The sequence below is a fragment of the Aricia agestis genome, chromosome 5 (assembly GCF_905147365.1).
Source record: "Aricia agestis chromosome 5, ilAriAges1.1, whole genome shotgun sequence".
Lineage (NCBI taxonomy): Eukaryota > Metazoa > Arthropoda > Insecta > Lepidoptera > Lycaenidae > Aricia > Aricia agestis.
Window position 1 is genome coordinate 2560060 of NC_056410.1, and position 17458 is coordinate 2577517.

Consider the following 17458-nt stretch of genomic DNA (forward strand, 5'->3'; position numbering starts at 1 on the left):
GAAATATCAGGCAGAAATTAGAATTAAAAATCAGATTCTTCTTTTATTTTTATTTTCCATGTACCATCAAATACTTAAATCGATTCATAGTTCATATTAGTCATTTGGTCGGGTTATGTCAATTCAATGTTAGTTGTGATGGTGCTGGATTTGCTATAACTCTACCAAATAACGTAGGTCAGTCAATGCCAACCTATGAATCAACTTTTCTGATAGTACCTACAATAAAATATGTTAAAAACTAATATAATACGGCGACAAACATTGACATATCTTGTTACACATCCACACAAACACGAGGCCATAGAAAACGTGGTTGGTGATCTTAGCTATAAGTCTGATTCTGAAACAATAGAAAAGTAATTGTTAAAGGGTGTTTATCTAAACAGTGTTTTTCAACCTGTAGGTCGCGTAGAGGGGGTCTTCAAAGGTCAAGAGAAGTATTTCAGTATAAAAACAAACCAAGAATAGAAATATTGATAGTACCTGCAAGGGAAACGCGTCGCGAATTTTTTTCCATACTATCGCATGGGGGTCGCATAATAAAAAAGGTTGAAAAACACTAATCTAAAATGAAGGAAAAAATATAATACCTAAATATTAATACAAGTTTTAACCAAATCCCAAAGCGTAGAACGTTCTATGTTTAGCTGTGATAATATCTTTAATTTTAATGTCCAATGATGGCTCAGCCGAATTCTAGTCCACCAATTAAAAGTATTTTTACATTGAACAATCTTATTTTTTCTTAATTTTAAAAGTATCTATTAAAGATAAGTGAAATCAGCCAAGTATTTGGCTTCCTCGACTACTGCTTTTATTGAGCAGAATATTAGTCATATTTTGAACGAATTGGAATATGTTCCAAATATTTCTTTAAATTAGATAATAAGACAATGGAGGAAATCTCTTGCAGAAATAAATTACCTTTAAATAGTCAAAATCCTACCAATTTAATAGATTCAAATATAGTAAGTGAAAATAATTGTAATTTAATTAATCTGGTGCATCAGAATTTACAAGGTATGGTAGGTAAAGAACTTGAAATTGAGTTATTTTTGAAGGAATTTAACATTGATATTATGTGTATATCTGAACATTGGTTTAGATCACATGAACTCATTTTCAACTTCAATGATCACCAGATAGCAAGTTCGTTCAGTAGAGAAAATGCCATTAGAGGCGGCTCTTTAATATTAATCAGAAACAATTTTAAATTTAAGGAACGTAAGGATATTGTGAGTCTCTCTACTGAACGAATAATAGAAGTGGCCTGCATAGAGCTGAACCATCTAATAATTGTAAGCGTATACAGGCCTCCATCAGGGTTATACGAATCTTTTGAAGTAACTATGGAACAAATTTTGTCAAAAATATGTGCATCTAACAAAAAGGTTATTATATGTGGCGATTTTAACATTAATTTATTAGATTTAACCTCAACTACTGTTAGATTCACATCTTTATTTCAATCGTATAACCTTTACAGTTTGTTTCAGGAACCAACAAGGGTCTGTGAGACTACAGCCACTTGTATTGACAATATATTTACTAATCTTATTCCAGACAAAAAAGAAATAATTAATAAGCTAAGTTCTGATCACTGTGGACAAATAGCCTCTTTTAATATCAAATGTGACAGTGATGCGAAGAAAAATCTTGTGTTTATTCCTGTGACCACAAAACGTATTGAGCAATTTAGAAGTAAATTAAATTCAAATATCCATTTATTGGACAGCTCACATAGCTCTGATGAAGCTTTTAATAAATTATTTAAGGTGATAAGAACTCAATTTAATTCAATATTTACTTCTAGAACGGTTAGAAACAGTAATAAAAAAACTAAATTTATTAATTGGGCAACAAAAGGAATAAAAATAAGTAGGAAAAGATTATATGACTTATATGATGAAAGGTGTATTAACAATAGTGAAGTATTTAAAGCATATGTTAAAAACTACTCAAAAACCTTCAGAAAAGTTTGTAAAGCTGCTAAAGCCCTATATATAAAAAATAAAATTAAAAACTCTAAAAATAAAATCAAAACAACATGGCAGGTAATAGCGGGTGAGACTGGAAATGTCACCTGTCGTAGCTCTGATTTTGAACTATACTTTGAAAATAAAAAGATTACTAATGATCAAGAAGTTGCGACGGTCTTTGAAAAGTTTTTTGCTGACATTCCGGTCTCAACGACAAAAAATTTAAATTCTTCGTCTGAAGCTGCCGAAAAGCTACTCAGAGACAATGTAAAGGAATGTGATGTCAATTTTAAGTTTAGAGAAATTAACCCCAGAGATATTATTGATACCTTTAAATTGTTGAGTATCAAAAATACTGCTGATCTCTGGGGCATGTCCACAAAAATTATTAAATCAATAATTGACATCGTAGCTCCTCATTTAGCAATGATTTTCAATGACTGTATAAAAAATGGTGTTTTTCCTGACTTAATGAAGCATAGCAAGATTGTTCCTTTATTCAAAGCCGGAACTAAATCGGATCCCACGAATTTCAGGCCTATATCAATTCTACCGACCTTTAGTAAAATATTTGAAAAAATTATTTTAAAACAATTACTAGTACATTTTAATTCTAATAATTTATTACATGATAATCAATACGGATTTACTAAGGGTCGATCCACAACGGATGCTGGTATAGGACTCCTTTGCAGTATTTTTGAGGCTTGGGAGGAGTCGCAGGATGCCTTAGGTGTTTTTTGCGATCTCTCCAAAGCCTTCGATTGTGTTGAGCATGCTACATTGATCAGGAAATTGCGCCACTACGGAATTAAAGACTCTGCTCTCAGCCTTTTGACTTCTTACCTTAAAAATAGGACTCAAAGGGTTGAGGTTAATAGTAAAAGGTCCAAAGGAACCAAATTAGAATTAGGTGTCCCACAGGGATCTATATTAGGCCCATTTCTTTTTCTCATCTATATAAATGACTTACCTTATCTAGTTAAGGATAATAATAATGAGATAGTGCTTTTTGCTGATGACACTTCACTTATTTTTAAAGTGAAGCGACAACAGTCGAACTACGACGAGGTAAACAGTGCTCTCTCAAAAATAGTACATTGGTTTAATGTTAATAACTTACTTTTAAATTCTAGTAAAACAAAATGTATAAAGTTTACTTTGCCCAATGTTAGGCAAGTCCAAACCAATGTAGTATTAAATGATGAGAAGATGAATTTGGTAGACAACACTGTATTCTTAGGTATTACACTTGATAGTAAATTACAGTGGGGTCCTCACATTGTTAATCTTGCAGGTAGGCTCAGTTCTGCAGCATATGCAGTCAGAAAAATTAGGGAAGTTTCTGACGAAGATACGGCACGATTAGTATATTTTAGTTATTTTCATAGTAGGATGTCATATGGAATCCTTTTATGGGGAAACGCTGCCGACATTAATACAATATTTGTGCTGCAGAAGCGAGCCATACGTTCTATTTATAAAATGTCTGCTTTAGAATCTCTGAGAGATAAATTTAAAGAAATTGGTATTCTAACTGTTGTTTCTCAATACATTTTGGATAATGTAATATATGTTAGAAAAAATATAAGTAAATTTAAAGTTAAAAGTGACATTCACTCTAGGAATACTAGAAATAAGCACAAGCTAGATATGCCGGTGATCAGACTTAGTAAAGTCAGTAAATCTTTTAAAGGTCAATGTATACGCCTTTACAACAAAATCCCAGAAAACGTTCAAAATCTTTCCATTAATAAATTTAAAAAAGTAGTTAAAGAACGTTTGTGTGCCAAAGCCTATTATAAGGTCAATGATTTCATAAACGATGGCACACCTTGGGAGTAGGATGGCTTCTTGCAAGGCTACTTCTTCATTATTATAGGACTTACAATTATGTATGTGGATATTGTATATAATATTTAGTTACAAAATTGTAAACTTTATTTTAAAAGATTAATTTTTTTTCTCACTTTTTTTGGTAAAAAAGTGGGCCCCGTGCGAGTTTCTTACGCCGGTTCTTCTCGCCGGGTTAGTTCCCGAACCGGTGGTAGGCATCATGTAGGACTTTCTGAAAACATTTATTTTAAATTTATTCAGAAATAAAACAATTTTTGATTTTGATTTTTGATTTTGAAAGCGCGATTAAACTAGCGTAGCACGCCATCTATCGCCAAGCATTAGTAAAATTTATATTGAAACCTTGTCTGGCTAGAAAATCTAGCCTGGCTATTTCAACTTCACGCCTTTTCTTTTTATATTTTTTTGCGTTTGAAGTTCACACTGGTTAAGTACTATCAGAGAAATCGATTCCTAGGCATCCCTGATCTAGACTACGTAGTTTGGATTGGTCGTGTTAAACGTCAAACCCAGCCGACAACCAATATTCGACATTGAAGTGACATAATCCGACCAAATGACGTTTGCCTTTGAATTGCGTGGGAATCACCTCGATGGTACATAAGCAAGGAAAGCTCTTACCTCGTATCGTGCACCTTGGCTGCCGGAAGATCCTCATCCTTCTCCTTCATCAGGTACTTCCTGCCGCCATACACGCACACCTTGAAGTAGTTGTAGATGTCGATATTCTCGAGCTCGTAGAAGAAATCTTCTTTATCCTCCTCTTTTAAAACGCTCCGTAGTTTAAGGAAATTGTCTATTTTGAACGTCCATTCCTGAGTACTGTAGTAGGCTAACGCTATGTAGTTAGCCGTGTAGATCTTGCGCTGAATCTTGACTAGTCTGAAAGAATATAATATACAGCTACAGTAAGTTTCTTTGATTCAGGGAATGATGCTAGTAGTTAGTGTTCTTGTGTTTTGCTTGGCTGGCCTTGTTACTCTACGCGTTCCGTAAGAAAGCGTTGGACATAAAATAGAGGCTGTTACTAAATGCCAGAAAAAAATTATCAGCTTTTTTTTTATGAAATAAGGGGGCAAACGAGCAAACGGGTCACCTGATGGAAAGCAACTTCCGTCGCCCATGGACACTCGCAGCATCAGAAGAGCTGCATGTGCGTTGCCGGCCTTTTAAGAGGGAATAGGGTAATAGGGGATGGTAGGGAAGGGAAGGGAATAGGGGAGGGTAGGAAAGGGAATAGGGTAGGGGATTGGGCCTCCGGTAAACTCACTCACTCGGCAAAACACAGCGCAAGCGCTGTTTCACGCCGGTTTTCTGTGAGAACGTGATATTTATCCGGTCGAGCCGGCCCATTCGTGCCGAAGCATGGCTCTCCCACGTAAAACGTGCCACGCTTGTAACACCCCTATTTAACGGTGGTAGAAGATAATCATTAATAATAAAATATGCAGAAGTTTACTTACAGTGGTTTCTTCCCGAGCAGCCACAGTAGAGTATCTATTAACATCGACGGTATGAGTTGGAAGAAAAGTGCCTGAAACAAAAATCAATCATTTTTCGTTCAAATGGCTTAAAACTTGGCATGGGCTTCCACACTTAAATGATACGTAATTAATACAACAACCAATAATACATAGAGAAGCATGCAACGGCCGCATATTATTAGAAACATGAGTTTTAATGTGTTTTTTATCGTATAGCCAAGAATAGATACTATGTATTTGCAGTTTTCTAAGATACCGTTCATCTACGGGTACATCTACGGGTATATAGTATTAAGACCAGGCAGGAGCAGCAAGTAGGAATTTTGCAGACAGCCCCAGATGATTTATAAATAGGCCTCAGGCCGCGGCCTAGGGGCGGCAGCGTCCTGCGTCCATAGGAGGCTGGTAGATTTTGTACATGAAGCGGCGGAAATAAAGTGGCCTAAACTCATAAAAAATATAAATTCGACACTGCTTACAGATCAAAAAAATAAATAACTCCTAGTTCCAGCCTACTCACCTTAAAGTTATACAGCAGCTTGCTATCCGTGACAGTGGAGCACCTCGCCCACAGCGCACTGTCGAGCGGGCACTCCTGGGTGAGGCTTTCCCCCATCTTCACCAGGTCGAGGGAGGACACACAGTTGTATCCGCCGGAACACATGTTGTATATCGGTATGTCGTCCGTGGGACTGAATCTAGAAGGAGTGGAGTGGAAGACGGTAAGAAATATTAATTGAGTTGAGGAGCATGTAGAAATTTTGACTCGCGTTTGAATAAGTCAAGTAGCGATGGCAGCACTAGGATTTTTTTCCCGCCAATTTCAAGAACCGCTTCTTGATAAGATGACGTCGCTATTTTTTAGGTCTTAGGGGAAGAGTTTCTTACTTTTTAGTTCCTCTACACCATGCCGAGGCTACGATGCCCCTGGTGATCACATCTACGGGTATATAGTCGTTTGTGATCTTCGGGTCCGAGTATATAGCTCTTATCAAACCTGGAAAATGTAAGGTCGTTAGCGCGTGTTGATTGTTGAATCCAATGCCTTCTCTAATTGCAAGCAAAACGCAATGACCGTGAAGCTAAATACGAGATGATTTACATTGGTACAATATTATCTGAATTAGTTGTTACGAATTAACATCAATTAAATGTGAACAACGGACGTGTAGAATGTAGATGCGTTTCTTTATGGATATGAAGGATTTGCAAGACGTCTCACCGCTCACGCTCACGATATCTGTCAATTTACTTTAGAAAATAAATGCATCTACGCGTCCCGTTGCGGTCTGAATTGACCCTACTAGCTGAACCAAATAGACTAGCACCCGTTGCTGCATCAATGTAAAGTTGCTAAAGAAGTAAAAAGAACCTTTGCCACTCGCGACAATAATCCCGGCGGGTCCATTGAAGTTCTCGATCCAACCCGGTATTGGCTCCTTCAGGCTTGATACGACTGAAAATAAAACGACACGTTTTTAAATATATATACAACATCATACAAATTAAACCAAAAATACAAATAAAAAAAAACATTACCCAATACAAATTAAAAATGTAATTGTGAACTTCAGAAAATAAAATATTAATTACCAAGATATTTAAGGTACTATCAGAGAAGTTGATTCATAGGCAGATTACCTACGTAGTTTGGTCGAGTTATGTCTAACCTGAGACCTGCCGACTTAGCATGCGCCAACGAGAAAATTTTGTCTACATGTTTGATGGCTTGTCTCTTCATCTCTATTAGTCTAGTTCCCTAACTAGACTTTACTACCCTTAACATGACGTACATTTTTCTCGTGTAGATCTGTCGTCAAAATTAGCGAACCCTAACATAACAACACATTTTTATCGAGTTTTGTCGAGATTTTGACATTATGAGAAGAGTAGTTTGACACTCTCCGACCAAATGACGTGGGTCTGTCAACTGCCTAGAAATCAATGTCCTCGATGGTATGGTGTATAAATTACAAATCTACGACTTTTTTCAAATTCAGATTTTTCAAATTAATTTATCAAAATTTGGTTTACAAAAACACTTATTGACGTCATTTATTGACCTGGATTCACTGGGTAAAAACAAAGTACGTAATGTAACTTACAGTAAACTGTAAAGCCATTCTAAAAGTACACTATGTTCAACAAGAGCGTAACCGGCAAAATTAATGTTATAAGTTAAATAAATGAAACAAAATTTATTTTATATAATTGTTTATTTATTACTTTAAAATGCTTTATCACTAATATGCGGTCCAGTCCCCTCTACTATGTATTATGGACTGACATCTCCGAGGCATATTTTTGATTAAATTTTCAGCGTAGTCACGGGACAATGTACTCCATATCGCTTTTATATTGCGACTTAGCTATGCAACGGTTTTTGTATTACTCATCCGTAGCTTTAGCTTCATAAGCGCCCAAACATTTTCTAACGGGTTTGCGTCTGGTGACTGTGATGGCCAGTCTAAAACATCAATACCGTGCTCGGTCTTCCAGGCGGTGCAGACACGGCTTCGATGTTCGGGATCATTGTCCTCCTGTAAAATCCATTTTTCGTTTGGGTTTTTATACCTACTTTTGACAGATGGTAATAAAGCTTTTTCATAATTTTTTTTCATTTTTGCTGCATCCGGGTTGCCCGTAAATACATACAAACTTCCAAAACCTCGTTTTGACAGGCACCCCCTAACGTGCACCTTTGCTGGGTGTTTAACAGTGCGTACCAATAATTTGTTGCTGGAGGTTGACCAAGCACGAGATGTTATACTCGATGCCCAAAAAGAAGCTTCGTCTGAAAAGACTACGTGGTCCCAGTCACGGTCAAGATTTTCCTGCGCCCACGCCATTCTTTTTTTAAAGTGAGTCTCGGAGAGAAGAGGTTTATCGATAGTGCTCCTGTATTTCACTTCCGATTCCGCCAGTCGACTTCTTATGGTATTGGGAGATATATAAAGCCCATTTTCTTTCAGTTTTTCTTGAGCTGAACGTAGAGATAACCGATTTTTTTTTAAAACATTTGAACGATGTGTTTGTCTTCGGCGGGAGTCGCCTTTTTCATTTTCCCTCTTTCTAGCAGGTCATCAACGCTCCGGGTTTCAGAATATCGTTTCACCTACTTGCTCACGAATGGTCTTGACTTCCGCATGTATTTGGCAGCTTGAGAATGCGACATTTTTTACCCTTTTGGGTGCAAGCAAAGAAACACTGCTTCATATCGTGACGCGACGGCGGCACTCATGGCGAATAACGTGTCGTCAACTCGGCGCATGCGCACAGACTCCTTTGTTTTGTGCTAAGCATTTTAGACAAAGAAACACTGAACGTGTTTCAGTTGTTTTTTTTTTAATTTGGTTATGATTTTTGACGTAAAATGCCGGCTACGCTCTTGTTGAACACACTTATTATATTTTTAAAAGGTTTACCTATAGAAGGCCTGATGATGATGATGGGCAGTTTTCCCTTCTGCTCGTACACAACGTGTTCTGCCAGCTGCTTCGTGAACACATATGTGTTGGGCATTTCTCCTAAATATCTAAAAACATGAGTTATCAAAAAAAGTTATTTAGAAGTTGCCTAAACTTATTTACTTACACATTTTATACATAGCACCGACAGTCGACACTCTCCTAATCTTAATATTATACAGGGTGTAACAAAACTAAGTGATAATACTTTAGGGTGTGTTAGTCCTTTCTTGTCTAGATTAATTTAGGATGTGTACGTGTTCCTTGTAAAGAGTTCACTGTAAAAATGGCAAAATATTTGGTCTTTCAGCGCTGCACTTTTACAAGGAACACGTACACACCCTAAAGTATTATTATCACCTAGTTATGTTACATTCTGTATATTAACCATACATTGGGGCCTGGGGGCAATAAAAGGTCTACTTAGGATTTATGTAGAGCCGGGTCGCGCAATAGATGATTCATGTTGCCATCATTAATAACGATGAGGAATTAGGTGTTGGCGGACCCTGCGCCACCTCTCGGCTTTTGTCTTCACTCCTGCCACTGATTAGTGTTACCAGTGCACTCGATAGCTGTTTTCCTTAAGTGCTCTTTCACTCTATATCGAGAAGAAGAGTCGAGAGTCTAGTTATGTCCATGTCTACTCACTTATGCGTGACGACCTGCACATCATCTGGCGGCATGGTCTCGCACATATGGAGGGTGTCGCGCCAATCCGCGTGCGCCGGGTACATCACCTCCTCTACAGGATTGCGGTCGGTGTTCGCGTAGGAAGTAGACACGTGTACAAAGCACTGGAACAACGGAACTTATAGAACAACCGCATATGCCTATTGCCTACACATCCTATGGAGTATGGGCCAAGTCAGTAGCGGTGTTATAGGGGGGCGTCGCTAGACGACCATCCAGGGCAAAAAAGAGGTGCCGAAGGCAAACAAAAAAGGGAGCCGCGAGAGCCCCTTTTTTGGAACACCCTGGGCACCGAAGAAAATTAACGCCCAGCGCCCATCTCTCGCCTCAGGAGGAGGACGGAACAACTATTCACCTCCTCCTCGACTGTCCTGTTGCCTACTACAGAGCAGGAACAGGTCCGGTCCGGTACGGTCAGCGACCTGCCTTCTTTTTAAAAAAGGAAGAGATAGTTTTTAAGTTTATATTAATGTGAGATCAGCCTTACTTCTAATCGTGACGCGTCTCCAGCCAGCCGCACCAACTCCCTCGTCCCCCGGACATTGAGATTCGTCGCCTTCGTCAAGTGATCGTCGAATCTAAAATAAGTCAGACCAAAAACCATCACACATTAAATTACTGGCAAATAAGGATTTCTTTTCTCCTGAATAACTGACTGATGGCGTATGCATTTGGTATGAAACCAGTTCAGTGACTTATAGGTTATTAATATTAAGTAAGTATATGAATTATTTTTTTCCTAGCTAATATTTATTTTTAACTAGCTTTTGCCCGCGGCTTCGCTCGCGTGGAATTCGAAAATCGTGTACAATACGAATATTCTTGCAAATCTCCTTTAGAAACATGATGTTTTTCCAAGACCAAAAGTAGCCTATGTTACTCTCTATCCTTTCAACTAAGAGAATTAAAACTCAACACTAACGACGCAACACGTTTTTGAAATACCACGTCCTCACAGAAAACCGGCGTGAAACAGCGCTTGCGCTGTGTTTCGCTGAGTGAGTGAGTTTACCGGAGGCCCAATTCCCTTTCCTATCCTCCCCTATTCCTTTCCCTTCCCATCCCTACCCTCCCCTATTACCCTATTCCCTCTTAAAAGGCCGGCAACGCACCTGCAGCTCTTCTGATGCTGCGAGTGTCCATGGGCAACGGAAGTTGCTTTCCATCAGGTGACCCGTTTGCTCGTTTGCCCCCTTCTTTCATAAAAAAATAAAAAAATAAAAAATAAATAAATAAAATAAAATAAATAAATAAAGAAGGTGAATTTCAGATTTCTTCTTTAAAAAAGTAATAGAGAAAATCGTTTTTTACCCAAGTAATTAGGATATTATGCGCATGTCCAACTCAATTATTATCATTACTGTACTCTTCGTGTAAATAATTAGTTACTAATTATATTAAAAATACCAAAATAACAAGATTAGAATGTATAAGTACTTTTTAAGTACCCTAATAATCCTAACACTGTACAATAATTAATTTATTACAAACTGCAGACGGAGTAAGTGAGCCACGGAATAAACAATCATGAATTTAAATTGCTAATAGTGTAGTTTGTATTTAAAACTATTGTACATAATTAAAACTACAAAATTACAGAAAACAAAACATGAAAACTTGGCGTCGTAAAATTTTGAGGTTTTGTAACTTTCGGCAGAATCATTGAACTATTATTAACGTAGTAATAATAGTTCAATTGGCAGAATAAATTGTTTCTGCACTGCGTGGTCGTAGCACGTGCCATTAAGAGACTTCAGAAGAGTGAAACGGAGAATTGGAGACGTAGATACCTGACGCTGGCGGCGACGTGGAAGATGATGTGAGTTCTGTTGGCGATGAGACTCCAGTCTTCATCGGACATACCTGTGAAATAAAAGTGAAAGGAGTATGTAGTAGGAGGTATCAGGTAGTGCGTCTCCCACAACTTTGGCCATACTGGATAGTTACAGACAAATCCGAATATGTAGAGCCATAACTGATCATCAACTCAGTCTACACAGCGTGGATTCCGCAGAGCTGCTTCGACAGCTCTGCATTGGCGTAAACTGTGATTTCTCTATCATGAATTCATGACCCAACGTGTCGGTACGCGGTTTATTTAAAAACACTTTAAGGCTTAGCATGGCCACCATAGAATGGTTTATTCTTACGGCAAAATAGACAAAGTGGTGGATTAACAAAGGAAATCTGTCAGTTTATCCGCGAGTCCGCGACAACCTGTCAGCGTTTCTATTCTTTTGCATTTCTACTGTGGCCGTGCTAAGCCTGCTGGTAATATTAAGAAAAGTCAGAATTATAGCATTTAAGAAAGTCACTTACCTAAATCCAATTCATTGACTTCGCCAGCTATGAAGAACACTTTGGACATAAACGCGTCTGGCCTTTCTTTGCGCAGGCGCTCGAAACACTGCAATGAAAATTTCGTTTACTTATCTAGGTTTCGTAAATCCTGAATCTCTTTGTCTTTATAGTCTTTTAACAGATGATGTATATTTATGAAGAAACTCTACCTAATATTACATTCAAGACAGCAATATTATATCTCTATCAATAACAGAAATATGAAAGAAACATAAATAGCCTAAGACCGCAACTACCCAAACTGACGCATGTCGGCCTAAGAGCACCTTTATAACCACGGTGGGCGAACGTCCAGAGCGCCGGGTAAAAAGGGGCGCCGATAGGCGATAGCAAACAAAAAGGGTACCGCAGACGCCCTCTTTTTTAGCACCACCAGCACCAGCAACAGCTCCAGCACCAGCTCCAGCACCAGCACCTTGGGCGCCGAAGAAATCTCGCCCAGGGCGAAGGTAGTGCTAAAACCGGTACTTTTAACTCTAGAACCAGGGTAACTTACAGGTGATTTGTATATGTCAGCTAGTCTGTCCTCCGGCCTCATGCCCCTCTTGTTCCGCAGCAGCAGATAGATGCGGTCCAACTCCGGACAAGAGTAGAGGAGCTTCTCGATCAGGATCTTGCCCATGAAGCCTGAAAATGTGTACATTTGGGAGTATATTCTTTATAGGTTCTACACTCTATACAGTCTACATTCACTTCATTATACAAATTAGTATTACTTATACAAGTTTGTTAGAAGAGTAATAACTTAAGTATTTTTTTATAGTACCTACTGATTGCATTAATTTTTTGTTTGTTTACACTGAGTGAGCCCCAAAGTTAAGGGACGGTCTTTATGTAAACTAACTTAATATACACAAAAAGTAATTAAACAATTAACCATGCATATTCTTTATTATTACATTAAACAGCTTCTTGACTTTGTAAAGGTAAAACTGGACATTAATGTTACCTGAGCCTCCCGTGATGAATATAGTTTTGCCTTTGTAGTACTCCGGGATGGTGGGCACATCGGAGAAGTCGCGCTCCTCCAGAAACGTCATCCTACAACACCACCACGACAACCCATGAGACAGAGAGTCAGGACTTACGACTCGCGAGTCACAACTTAACACTCAAATCAAGACCACCATGAGTCTGTTCAGAGTTCAGACGGATCACTCTCATACAGGGTGTAACAAAATAAAGTAAGCAGCGTCACAGAATAGATAATAGTACAAGCAGCGTCATGAATTTTCCCATACAAAAGTTTTAAAAAAGTTACTCTTTCAGCGCTGTTACTTTTACAGTGAAGTCTATATAATATGGGACCCATACACAACCTAAAGTATTATCACTTAGTTTAGTTACATTCTGTATAACACAAACAGAGGTCCTGCAGGCTCATGGGTTTACTACCAGGCCAGGACTTACGACTCATGACTTACGACTTACGAGCCAAGACCACCTATTGTTGGTCGTTAGAGTTATTTCACCTTTGAAAGAACATATCTATGCTTACAATAGACGGACCATTCTTATAGAAACTACGAGATAATCTTTCTCTATCGACATGGGTACACTAATGAAATGAAATAAATACCTACCAAGTAGATAAGAGAAGAAAACATTTTTTTCTTTTAAAGTAACTTAATAAAGGAGCTTTTCGTTATGCTAATAATTTTTAATACTTTAATACTTACTTTACTTTGAACTTAACACAATATTGTAAAACAAACCACACAAATAAACGCACGTCAAAACGAACAAAAAGTAACGGTTATTCCGTGGTATTCCGGTGTTTTCTTTTATTTTTAATGATTTCTATTGTGTTAGTCTAATTGCATAAAATTTGTATAAAATAAGGCTTCGAACACATGGCGCGAGCGCAAAAAACTGCAGCCAGCTAATAAGCATACGTACTTTAAATATTTTTTGAGGTTTAAGCCATCAGCCATCATCATTCTTGTGATCACTAATTTTCTGGATTAATTTTGTTTGTCTACAAATCATGTAGCGTATATTAGCAATTATGATTAGGTACTGGCTGCAAATCAAATAAATATATTCCGGCGACCGCGACATGGCGGTGGAAAAAGTTCATAATATTATAGTTCATAGTTGGATTTTAAGGGGGCTACTGACCCACAAAATCAAACATCGTCCTTCTCTCTTCACACTCACGCCCGTCTTTCATATGCCAGGTGAATAAGTACGACGCGGAATCATCGCCAAGTTAGTTTTACTTACTTGAATAAAAGACGAACTATAATGATCATGAAAAAAGTATTTTGAGCAAATTTAGGTTTTATCAATGCCTTTTTAGATATTAAAAAAATATTAAAGGAAAGACAGAACTTCGAAGATCCAAGCAAAAATGTGTCAAAAACAAGGTTTTTTGTAAAAAAGAAACTATCGAGCATTTTTTCAGTAATCACGTTTTCGTCTTGAGCATTTAATCTTTATGAACTAAAGTTACTTGTGTAAAAAAATCGGTTTTCTGGACCTTACAGATTTTGAGATCTAGGTTTAAGTATGTAGTCAAGTTAGGTTAGGCAGGTGCAAATTCTTAATAACCGACTTCAAAAAAGGAGGTTATCAATTCGACGCGTATGTACGGTATGTAATATTTCCAGAACTACCCAGTTTTCGTATATACATATTATGTTAGTCTATATCGGCATCTGAACAAATGAGCCAAATAACGTATGTTTATAATAAGTATGTATGTATGTATGTATGTATGTATGTATGTATGTATGTATGTATGTATGTATGTATGTATGTATGTATGTATGTATGTATAATGTATGTATGTATATTTATTGTTACGTGCTAGGGTTTGAAGGATTTGGAGAGAAAGACCTGCTGACTCTCTTGAAGACTTTATTCACTAGTACTAAGTCCAACACTAAGCACTAGGTCCAAACACTAAGCACTATCACTGTCCTAGGTCGTAGCCAAGTCGTAGGTTCCACTGAAATCACTTTTTGATCACTTGTTTCCCACTTCGAAGTCGCCTTGATGATAGCTCGTATCGAACTGAATTACCGGCCTGTCTGCCTGCGACTATTTATATGGGGCGAGGCGAGTTCTGGACTGTACGGGAACATTCCTTTCCCGAATGTACAAGATTCACGTAAACAAGTGTGGAATATTTCTAGAAGCCTAACGCCATCTAGTATCGAATAACGGATTTACACTTTCTGCGTTTCTTCGATAAGTTGCGCTGGTTTAACCTTATTCGCGCGTTTGTGAACGCGCGGATAAATCGCCTTTTGTGTTTTACTCGTAGTCCATGTATTTTAAGTATAATTGATTGGATAATTTGAATAGCGTTTGCTCGATGCAACAGGGTTATTGACAAGTCTCCGGTGACCGCAGTACAACATTTTAACCTCCTAGTTTCTCTATCCTGCTCGCACTTGGCCGATTGTTTATTATATGATACACATCCATGACCCAGGATGAGAAAACTTTGTTTTCCGCCGGCGTGATTCGAACCCGTGACCCCCGGCTTGAGCTACCAACGGGCTTATCACTGAGCCACAGAGGTCTAAAAATTGAAAGAATCGACCTAATGCAGTATCTGTGAGAGTAGCGCGGTTGAAGCGTTTTCAATTCAACAATTTTGATATCAAAGATGCACGTCGCTCTGTTGCCCTCTTACGGACAAAACTGATGCCATTTTTGAATAAGTGGAGCAAGATCAGCATATTAGTATCTAGTTACGATGTAGCTGAAGAACTGGGGATTGACCACAAAACGGTTTTGGCGCATTTGAAAAAAAGCTAGGTACACAATAAAAAACCGGCCATGTGCGAGTTGGACTCGCCCATGAAGAGTTCCGCAGCAGCAATAAGGTTTATTTCTATGAAATTAAAAGGTTCTTGATTTATTTTTATATTTCAGTTGATTTAATGAAAGTTAAATTAACCTTCAAGCAGTCGCGCGACGTCAAATAGACTCCCTTCAATACATTTTCGCTGATATTATAGATATTTCTCGTTCAATCCGTATCATTCTCTCAGTAGCTTGTCATAATTTATCTATCTACCAAATAAACAGCTTACATTTTTCTTCGCACCCCCTTTTCAGCATGGAGCTCAATTGTTTTGGTCACGGCACCAGCGTCGAAAAGATGCCGCGCGCCTCTCGTATTATTTTATATGTAGTTTTAATATAATTGAGGCAAATTATATGATATATTTATAAAACTAAGTCTTGGATAACCGATAACATCGAGTGTTATTGCTAGATGAAGAAAAAATCGGAACAAGGATTAGAAAATTCCGACCACTTTGTCTGCCCCTATTCACACAAGATAAGCTACCTTGAGTCACCGGTTTTTATAACTAAGTTTTTACTAAAAAATCGTTTAATTTTCTGGATGAATTGATTAGTCTTAGAGTAATAATTATATTTATGAAATAATAAATAACATTGAATCAAAAGCGATTGGTTTCTCCAATTTACCTACGACGTCTTTTAGGTTACGCTCGACCACTGCCGTTACAAAAGAGCGCGCGCCCGCTTGAAGGTTAAGGTGTACCATTTATGACGTATAAAAAAACTACTTGCTAGATCTCGTTCTTGAAACCAATTTTCGTTGGTAGTTTTTATAGTAATATACATTATATAATATTATTTTTTTTAGAATTATCATTATTTTAGAACACGTACGACAAGAATGAAGAACGTGCGAAAAATATCGTGGTCAAAGGCCGGTTAGGATCCACAGACTGTGGCGAATCCCGGGTTAACTTGCAACAAGGTGATGTGTGTGTGGTGGGATTGGAAGAGTATAAGTTTCATTATGAGCTGTTACCGCCAGGCAGGACCATCGATTATGAACTGTACTGCCGACTGCGAACAACAGATGAGATTAAAGCAAGAAGTTGAGAGAAAGCGGCCGGAATTAATCAGCAGAAAGTGTGACGTGGTTTTTCACCATGATAACGCTAGACCTCACACATCTTTAGCCACTCAGCAAAAACTACGGGAGTTTGGCTGGGAGGTGTTAATGTATCCGCCGTATAGTCCTGACTCCCAGGACCTTGCACCTTCAGATTTCCAACTTTATCCCCAACCTAATCTATACTAATATTATAATTGGGAAGAGTTTGTTTGTTTGTTTGTTTGAACGCGCTAATCTCAGGGACTACTGGTCCGATTTGAAAAATTCTTTCAGTGTTAGATAGCCCATTTATCGAGGAAGGCTATAGGGTATATTTTATCACGCTAATACTAACAGGAGCGAAGAAATAGAGGAAAGTATGGGAAAAACGGGGGGGAAATTATTTGAAAGGGCTGATTTTAACGCGCTAATCTTAGGAACTACTGGTACGATTTGAAAAATTCTATCAGTGTTAGATAGCCTATTTATCGAGGAAGGATATAGGCTATATTTTATCGCGCTAAAACTAAAAGGAACGAAGAAATAGAGGAAAGGGCTATATTTTATCGCGCTAAAACTAAAAGGAACGAAGAAATAGAGGAAAGGGCTATATTTTATCGCGCTAAAACTAAAAGGAACGAAGAAATAGAGGAAAGTGTGGAAAAAACGGGAGAAATTATTTGAAATGGCTTATTTGAACGCGCTAATCTCAGAAACTACTGGTCCGATTTGAAAAATTTT

General features: G+C 37.9%; 1 protein-coding gene across 1 annotated transcript; it reads right to left on the minus strand.

Moving 5' to 3' along the window:
* Positions 1 to 208: 208 nt before the first annotated feature.
* Positions 209 to 13571, minus strand: LOC121726923 (putative fatty acyl-CoA reductase CG5065). Its single transcript, XM_042114569.1, has 14 exons — positions 13524 to 13571; positions 12794 to 12885; positions 12341 to 12471; positions 11803 to 11890; positions 11274 to 11346; positions 9971 to 10061; positions 9442 to 9587; positions 8749 to 8858; positions 6696 to 6779; positions 6212 to 6320; positions 5844 to 6021; positions 5303 to 5373; positions 4461 to 4721; positions 209 to 343 (listed from the first exon to the last, which is right to left on the minus strand). Exons 2-14 carry the CDS (start codon positions 12882 to 12884, stop codon positions 235 to 237), a joined length of 1542 nt encoding a protein of 513 aa, XP_041970503.1. The 5' UTR covers position 12885; positions 13524 to 13571; the 3' UTR covers positions 209 to 234.
* Between the last annotated feature and the right edge of the window lie 3887 nt (positions 13572 to 17458).

Excerpts from the sequence above, each read along its gene's own strand:
- LOC121726923 (XM_042114569.1), bottom strand. The coding sequence starts at position 12,884 with ATGACGTTTCTGGAGGAGCGCGACTTCTCCGATGTGCCCACCATCCCG. Across the intron at positions 11,891-12,340 it reads CTGACATATACAAATCACCT|TGTTTCGAGCGCCTGCGCAA; the intron begins GTAAGTTACCCT and ends TTTTCATTGCAG. Across the intron at positions 8,859-9,441 it reads GTGCAGGTCGTCACGCATAA|ATATTTAGGAGAAATGCCCA; the intron begins GTGAGTAGACAT and ends TCATGTTTTTAG.